Source organism: Corapipo altera, unplaced genomic scaffold (assembly GCF_003945725.1).
Source record: "Corapipo altera isolate COAL_440 unplaced genomic scaffold, ASM394572v1 175, whole genome shotgun sequence".
Lineage (NCBI taxonomy): Eukaryota > Metazoa > Chordata > Aves > Passeriformes > Pipridae > Corapipo > Corapipo altera.
Window position 1 is genome coordinate 676,831 of NW_020884942.1, and position 8,857 is coordinate 685,687.

Consider the following 8,857-nt stretch of genomic DNA (forward strand, 5'->3'; position numbering starts at 1 on the left):
GTTAAGAAAAGAGGGAAAAAAAAAGTTTATGTTGGTTTTGGTTTGTTTTTTTTTTTTTTTTCGGTTAAGGGTCTTAATTCTGTTATAAAAGTAGGATTTTTGGGTTGAAGTTTCGGCCTCTGGTTTGGGTGAGCTGTGGTAAAGCTGAGCCCCCGGGTGGGCAATCTTTAGTGGGACATTCCTTCAGGGGTCACCCTTCCTCCAGGAAACATTTAATGCTGTACATTCAAGAGTCAGATTGAAATCCTTTAGTAAGCAAAAGTGAAGGCTACTGGTATTTCTGTCTACAAGGAGTTGTTAAAAAAAAAATTCTCAACAACCAGTTGTAAAGAGGGCAGGAGACACTCCTGAGCCCATCCAAGCCCTGCACTGGTGTGCTCCCAAGTGGGAGAATTTATTGCTGGTATCAGATCTCAGATGCTTTACACATCAGAGACGTTGCAAAGAAGAGGAGAATGTTGCACCTCACATCATTCCTAGCAAATCATCCGTCCTTTTGAGGGCTCTGCCTTCTAGAGCTTGTTTTCCTTTTTTTGCATTGCTGGTTAAAGTGGAAAACGCTCTTCCAAGCCCCAAAGGTACTTCTAAAAATGTGTTTGGGAGCTGAGGGAGGTCAGCTCCACACTGGCTCATGCAGAGCTGCTCTCTTCCCTCAGGGCACGCTTCCAGCAAGACCTCCAGAGTGGAATTTTGAGACTGTTTCAAATCAAATGCTTAATCTATGGTGATACCACTACCAACAAAGCCTTAGGAAAAAAGTTAAAAAAAAAACCCAGATAAATAACATTGGGTGGAAGGGGAAAATTAAACCTGAAACACCATCAACACAGGTCATCAGGACACAGCAATGCTCCAGATGAATCCAGTGCAGCAGCTGCAGCTCCCACCCACTGGTGACTGGATTACAAGCTGGCTCATGAGGTATCACAGATTTGCCCTCATAAAGAAGCAGAAAGAAAACAAGGGCTGGCTGCACCTCTAAGTTCAGGTTTGTGTGCCTGTGCTGTCCCTCCTCCTTCCCTCCAGCATTCTGTTTTTAATTCCTCTGCCTGCTTTCCAGGTGCTATTCCATGGCAGCAATGACAAATGTGCATCATCTCATAAACAGGATTATGAAAACTTCATCTCTCCGTGATGTAACGTAGTGAAGCCACATGCAACATCACACTTATTTTAAATGACAGGACCCTGGAGATGGGCATTTTTTTCCCAGTGGAGATGCAATAAATCCAAATGTTCACAGAAAACCTGCCTCAGGATTGAGAGGTTTCCTCTATGTCAGCAGCAGGCACAAAGCCCCGCAGAGGAGAGGAGGAGAGGTAGGGGCTGTGTTCTACATTTCTTCATTGTAAAACATGATTAAGAGGCTCAGTAAAACAGGAAAAGCCTTTTTCCTTTTGAAAACAGGTGCCAAAAGCCTTTTTCCTTTTGAAAACAGGTGCCAGAATCTGAGAAGTGTTTTTAATCTCCTGTACTGCTTATTCAGCAGAAGAAAAGCTTATCTGGAAGTTTCTTCATGCCTTTGCAGCAGCCTCCAAGAGCTCCTGCACACTGGTAAGGAAAGCAGCTCACAGCCCTGCACAGAGCCAACACCCCTCAGGGACCACGGCCAGCAAACTTCAGGAGTTGGGGGCTTTTCTTTCCCCCCTCCACCAGCAGAAGAGCCCTTCTCCACTACATCTTTCATTGTAGGCAGGTAAACCTTATAATGCAGGAGACAGATATAAAGACAAGACTTATCTCTGGTCCCCCCTCAACTTCTGCATCCACTGTAACTCAGAGGAAGTAAGAAAACAAAGACTTTTGCTTTCCTACTCCTGATTTCCTCTCTCCCTTCCACTGCAGCCACTGACACTGTGTCAACACAAGGATTCACATTCATCATCTGAAAGGCAGCTTAAAGAAGTCAAGAACATGCAAATGTGGCCCAATAAAAAACTAGAACATTCCAGAGTGCCCTTCTCCAATAGCAGAGCCACACACCATCATGGGAACAAACACAGTGTCCTCATGGAGCCTCTCCCTAAAACCTGATTTCCCCACACAGGCAGTCACAGCTGACAATTCAGGCCTTCATCTTATTTTCTGAATAAATCCAACCTTATCTCTCTCTCTCCAAGAATACTGTAGGTTTCATCTTCACAGTGAGGTACTTAAAGGATCTTCAGGGAAATGGAAACAGCCAGGAAAGGCAACACCCTCTCAATATTACTGTGCAAGAGTAACATAAATAAAATCTCTGTGGCAAAGGGATTTGGGACTCCCTCCCAAAGTCATTTTCTTATGAAAGAACAGGAATTACAACTGGCCACTGGATAATTAAATACCATACCGGAAAAAGATGGAGGGCAGATTAACAAAAAATAATCAAAGGTAATATTGCAACGTGAATAAAGGAATATATTAAATTCTTCTTGCCTCGGCGGTGCATTCCCCTCTACTCCCTTACTTCTTTTTCTTTCTTTCCTGAACACAACGAGGACAAAACCTGCAGGGGAAAAGAGACAGTAATCAGCTCCTGAAATTAACAGCACAGAGCCCAAGAACTGCTTTTACTACTCGTGAACACTTAAGACTGTTTCTGACAGGTACACTGTCACTTAGTTTTATCTAATGGAGTGCTTTAATCTAAGTACAGAACAAGTCCAGGATTCTTCCCAAAATGGGCACATACTTAAGTAAAACCCTGACAAGTCTTCAAAATCTGCCTCCAGAAGTGAAAAAAATGTATGTCTCTCAATTATAAGCAGAGTCACAACTAGTGACAATACAGCAAACCTCAGCTGTAACCTGTACATGTTACACAAACCTCAGGTCAAAACCTGCTCTGTTTGACAGAACCCAAGACTCCCATGGAAGTGGACTTTAGAAAGAAGGTTCCCTTTGTACCTTCTACTCTCAAACACAATCCCCACCCATAGAGGATGCAAACCTTCTGATGAGAAGAGCAAAGCTCCTCTGTCAGGAAGGGTCACAGTGGGGTTTTAATTCTTGTTGCCATTTTAATTCTTGCTGAGGCAAACTGCAGCTTGATAAAAATCCCAAAGCTGTATGTTGTCACACTCACCATTTCCCTTTTGGTTTGGTTGTCAGGTCCACACAGGCAAAGTGGAACCACTCGATGGGGCACTGCAAAACAGAAAGGAAAAACCCAAAGAGATGCTCAGTGATTCACAAACATTCCTGTCATTTGGTATGATCTAACAGAGCAAGGGCTCCCCTCCTCAGATTCCACAGGGTTGGGATACTGCAAATATCCCAAAATAAACCATATCTCCAGTGCTTACATCTGGGTTGTCACAGCCAATCATCTCCCCATAGGACACCTGGTGACACAGGCAGTAGGTGGGTTCATTGGGATCCACTGGCATGTCCAGGACATCCGAGGGATGCACTGACAGGATGGTATCAGCAAACTCAGACCTGTGGGCAAGGAAAGAGTGAGGACAAAACATTCCCAGCTGCAGGAAACACTGTCTTACCAGGGCCTGGAGTGACAGGACAAGGGGGAATGGATTCCCACTGCCAGAGGGTTGGATGGAATTTGGGGAAAAAAATTCTTCCCTGTGAGGGTGGTGAGGCCCTGGTTCAGGCTGCCCAGAGAAGTTGTGGTTGCCCCATCCCTGGAAGTGTCCAAGGCCAGGCTGGACAGGGCTTGGAGCAACCTGGGCTAGTGGAAGGTGTCCTGCCCATGGCAGGGTGTTGGAACAAGATGGTCTTTAAGGTCCCTTCCAACCCAAACCATTTTGGGGTTCAAAGATCTGAGTCCCACTCAGGAAAATTAGTATTTTACAATTATCTTCCTTAAACCACACTCACCCTACTTTAGAGTTTAAATTATATTATCACATATTATCCAATAATTAAAATAATAAAATAGGTTGATCAAACACAATATGACTATAAAGGATTAAGAAAATTACTTGTAGATGCCGTGACTAAAGTAACAAAATTATCATACAGATCACTCCTGTCTGTGGGCAGAATAACCTGTTTGGGTTTTTCCTCCCCAGTCTGTTTTAATAGACATTATTTTCTCATTGTCAGATATGAGTGAACCCTCTTGCTCTGCCAGGAATGTGCTGACATGTCAGTAGCAGTTCACAGAAACTATTTTTAGTTGTCTGCCCCACCATTTAACCAATTGAAAGTATCAGAATAAACAAAGCCCCTTTAATACAAATCACATCACAGAGAAGGGACATGCCTTCCTCCTTGCTTCCCAAAACTGAATCAGATTATTCAAGGATATGCAGGACACGATCCTTTGAAAACACTCCCCTAAATTCTCCAAGATTTCTAGAACAACAATACAACATCAGTTTCTGTCCTGATGGACAAGTGTTTCTTTTTACCACCCAGACAAGCCACTGTTAAAAATAGCCACGTGACAAAAAATCAAAGCTATTTTCTCTCAGCTTGCCAACAGCAACAGAGGGGTTGATCTTGTCCTTCCAGTCAGAGTGTTCCAAGCATGCTGAGCTTCCACATGCCAACCAAGGAGTTAATTAACAAAGCTGGCCTGTCCCAAGCAGGACACTAATGAAATGGTGTAAGACCAGAACACTCTAACCATCCGGACACGAGTCATAAATAGGGTAACACGACCTCGTGGAAAATTCATGAAGTGTCAAGCACAAGTCCCCAGAGCTGTGCCTGGCTCTGCCTTACCCTCCTTTGAGCTTCTTTTTCTTTGGTGTATCTTCTTCAGATGTTCTCCTGCCTCGGCCACGAGAGCTCCTTTTGTCTTTCTGACTTCGTCCCTCTAGAAAGGAAAAACAGCCCCCATCTTTTCAAACTATTTGAGTGGCAGAAACATCCCAGGGTGTCATTCTTTTGATGCAGTTATTGTCTTGAAATTCTCATTTCAAACGCAATTGAACAATCCTTATTTCATCTGTAATTGAATATGCTGACTCTGAAATTCATTTTTATCCCACAAATGAACCAAATTAGCAAGTACAACTGAGCCCCAAACTCTTTTGGCAATTAAAGCACTGCAGTGTGTTAGCACAAGATATAAACAGCATCACATTTGATTAGACTGGCAGTATGTTTTTTAAATCTCAGCGCATTTTTAAACAGTTAATAGGTTACTCAGTAACTAAAGTAACTTTTATCTCCACCTCCCTGCTCTTACCCCTTATTTCACAGTTGAGAGGCATAAAACTGTGCTGTGCTGCTGTTATTCACACTCAAATGTCACTGTAATCACACAAGATTTCGGTCTACACTACAAAAATTGGTATCTTCCTTTACCTGCTAATTTTTCCTGCTTTTTTTCAGCTTGATTAGTATTCAGATTCTGGTAAAAGGAGGAAAATAGGCAAATCTCCCTTCAAAAAGAGCACAGAACTTACTCAGTAACAGATCAAGCTTGAAACTCACACCTTTACACACATCAGTGCAGGTTTGGCACAGTCAGTTGCCCCTTGGCCAGCTCCCTCCTTACAACCTCAGGGTGATCTGTGAAACCCCAACTTTGATCCCAGCACTACGTTTCTCTTTATCTATTGCCCAGTGTAAATATTCTGAAGAGCATTAAAGCCAAGCAGAGCAACTACGGTGCACTTCTTTCCCTCTTCCAGAAACAAGGGCCTGTTTTACATCTCAGCCTTCCTGCAGTGCTGGCAAAGGCTCTCAGCTGCATAAAATGTACCCACTTTTCAGGCTCCGAGATGCAGGGGGTTCAAAGTCGCTGCCTTCCAGTTTATCTTTGAGATCGGCCTCAAAGCGCGCCAGGTCCGCGTCCAGCCGGCGGATGTGCTTATCCACCTGCGCCCAGAGGAGACCACAAACTCAGCTGCAAACCCCAAAAAGAGCCCCACAGGAAAACAGGAAGGGCTAGAACTTGGCTGTTATCGCCACCAACAGAGTGGGGGAGCACAGGGCAAGGCGGGGAAGGGGTACAGGTTGGGAAAAGGCACACACGGAGCGAAGGAAGGCGGAGAGAAAATGAAGTCAAAAAGCAAGAGGACCCAATCCCTCCAGGGCAAAGAGAGAGGGAGGTGACATAAGGGAGAGTTAAAGGAACTCAGGCTAATTGTTTGCAGAACAAAACACGATGAGAAGTACTAAAAACAACTTGTTAGCCCCTACAATTTTCAAAATTCAAATATTGTCCTTGAAATGCATCGAGTGGATAAGTTCATTTTTTTCCCCTGGTACTACACTGTCATGCTAATTAAAGAAATATAGTAATAAACACAAGCAGAAGCTGACTATCCCCATTATCAAATCAATGCACATCAATTAAAGTACCTTGTACTCCCCTGGCTGCAACAATGTGACTTACACAACAGGGAGGTAGCAAAGGTATTTTAAGCCACCACCCCCAAATTGTGCCACTGCAACACTCTGTCATCAAATTAGTTGGCCAGTTATCTAGGCCACTGATATTCCTGTGACAATTTCCTTCTCTGAAGTGTTTGAGGGCAAGAAAACATCTGTAGATGCAGCACAACCCAAAGCATCTCCACATGCTGGACAACACACACTTGGTACACTCAGAAGGATTCCCTCAAGTTTTATCCAGGGGGTAAAACACAAAGAGATAAGGGTTATCAAGGGGAAGCTACAGGGTCACAGGAGTAGGAGCAGAAGAATAAAAAAGTGGAAGGCTACATCTTAAGAAACAGGATTTTCCCATAAGGTTCATCGAGGAAATTTTGATGTTCAATAAACCAAGGCAATGGAGCAGATCTCCTTCATTCCTCCACAATAAAGTACTGCAGTTGACTTAAAAAACCTTGTTTGCAACCAAGACCAGCCCCAAATAAATTATCAGGTGACAGAGGAGCTGCTGGAGAGGAGGGAGTGGGAAAAATTCTCTGGCATTATCACACAGCAGACGGGTGCTACTGACAGAGCAACTTCCAAGGGAGATAAAACTCATTAATTCTTCAGCACAAGAGAAGCCTTCTTGGCACAAAACCCAGTGACACAGGAGGAGGCTTTTTGGGACTGGCAACAGTGAGGAAACTAAGCTTGAGAACCAATAATTTGTTTCAGTAAGAGATGTCAGGAGAAGCTGATGCGGTGGAAGCGCCTCCACGTGCACCACCCACTCCAGAGCGTGCCCGTTTTTCCAGAGCCTCACCATCTCATAGGTCTGCATGGCCAGCTGCACTTTGTCATCACTGTACTCCTTGCACTTGCTGTAGGCACTCTGGATCTTCTTCAGGTGCTCCACTCGCTCCTCAGGCAACATGTTCTTCACTGACTCGATGTACTCTGCCGCCAGGCTGTCGATCTCTGCTTTCTTATCTGAAAGGCAAAGGAGAGACTTGTCTTCCAAAGCAGGTATTTTGGCTCTTCTGCTTCTCTAAGGTATTTAGGAGACCCTTCCTGAAAGTTTTTAGACTCCCCTCAATTCCTCAACGTATTTTCCTTTCTAAAAACAATTTAAAAAAAAATTAAGTCAAAGGTATTCGCTCTTCAACACTTGTGGTGTGATTCTGCTTTTTTCAAGTGTTTTAAAGCTACTTCAAGGGTTAACTCAGAGTTAAGATCAGAAACCAAACCCACGGCTTCACAAGCTTCACCCTCTCCTCCCACATGCAGAATATTCTGTTTGCTGCACAGTTACTTACTGTTCTAGTGGTTCAAACTGAAAGTCTTTACTGTGCAGCCAAATATGAACAAAAATTTCAAAAAGGAAAAAGAAAATGGTCCTGCAAGGCACACAGCAACCTGGGACTTGGTAGATATGGAAATGTGTGCAAGGAAGACCCTCCAAGGGGTCATCAGGTACAGTGATCACACAGCTACAAAGTGAAACTCCAGGGCTGAACACAAAACCAAGCCCTGGGAGCTGCAGCCCTCACAGAGAAGAAACAAACACTGCAGAGCCCTCGGGATGAGAAAAGGAAAAGCAATAAGGGGAGACACATCCCCTAAAGTCCAGTCTCCCCTGGGCTCTTCCCATTCTTCAGGTGAGACTCTCTGTGCCTTCACTTGCCAAAATACCTGAACACACCTTCTGTTCTCTGGTCCAGCTCCCGCATCAGCTGGAAGTTCCTCTGCAGCTCGCACGGCAGGTTTTCAATACCTGCAATTAAAAATACCAATAAATCCTCGGATCGACCTGGTCTAGCGGAAGGTGTCGCTGCCCGTGGCAGGGAGTTGGAATGCGAGGGACTTTAAGGTCTCTCCCAACCCAAACCAACCTGCGAGTCACGTACCGTGAGCCGGCTGTTCGCCTCAGCGGAGCTTGTGCACCAGACCACGGGCCTTCGGAGGCCGGCACCGGCCCGGCACCAGCGGCCCGGGACCCCCTGCCCACCGTGTGTGGGGTGAGCGGACCCCCTGCCCACCGTGTGTGTGTCTGTGTGTCTGGGGGGTGTGAGCGGACCCCTGCCCGCTGTGTGTGTGTGTGTCTGAGGGGTGTGAGCGGACCCCTGCCCGCTGCGTGTGTGTAGGAACAGGATCCCCCCGCCCGGCGAACCCCCATAGCCGCCATCCCCTCACGGCTCCGCTCCCCGGCGCGCGCCGATGACGCACGCGCCGCGGCGCCGGCTGATGACGTCTAGCGGCGGCCCCGCCCCCCGCGCCGCCCGTGGCGCAGTTCTAATTCCCGCGCCGCCGCCGCCGCCCCCGTCCCCGTCCCAACTCCACCCGCGCCGCCCCCGCCCCGGCCCTGGCCCCCGCCCCGGCCCCCCCGCCGCCCCTCCCGGCCCCGCCGCCCGCGCCCCGCGCTCACTGTCCAGGTAGTGCTCCAGGTACATGGCGGTCGCCATCTTGCGGCCCGCGCGCCGCTCCCCGCCGCGCGCCGGCCCCGCATGACCAGGCCCGCGGCCTCATCCCGTATGCGCGGCCCGCCCGCCGCCCATTGGCCGCCGGCTGCGCGCGTTTATGC

The 8,857-nt window shown here is 46.8% G+C and overlaps 2 protein-coding genes across 3 annotated transcripts in view; one reads left to right on the forward strand and one right to left on the reverse strand.

Moving 5' to 3' along the window:
* Window positions 1-2,353: 2,353 nt before the first annotated feature.
* On the reverse strand, window positions 2,354-8,825 carry ING5 (inhibitor of growth family member 5). Of its 2 annotated transcripts, none has more exons than XM_027661935.1 (8): window positions 8,702-8,825; window positions 7,979-8,050; window positions 7,100-7,266; window positions 5,664-5,775; window positions 4,672-4,765; window positions 3,288-3,423; window positions 3,068-3,129; window positions 2,354-2,488 (listed from the first exon to the last, which is right to left on the reverse strand). In XM_027661935.1, exons 1-8 carry the CDS (start codon window positions 8,736-8,738, stop codon window positions 2,446-2,448), a joined length of 723 nt encoding a protein of 240 aa, XP_027517736.1. In that variant the 5' UTR covers window positions 8,739-8,825; the 3' UTR covers window positions 2,354-2,445. The 2 variants fall into 2 exon arrangements, with proteins under 2 accessions (XP_027517736.1, XP_027517737.1); XM_027661936.1 differs by lacking the exon at window positions 8,702-8,825 and adding an exon at window positions 8,184-8,202.
* The window catches only part of DTYMK (deoxythymidylate kinase), a 5,336-nt gene continuing 5,259 nt past the window's right edge, over window positions 8,781-8,857 (forward strand). Inside the window, exon 1 of the mRNA XM_027661820.1 lies at window positions 8,781-8,849. Within this exon, the coding sequence (XP_027517621.1) occupies window positions 8,781-8,849 (69 nt within the window). The remainder of the gene's footprint in view (window positions 8,850-8,857) is intronic.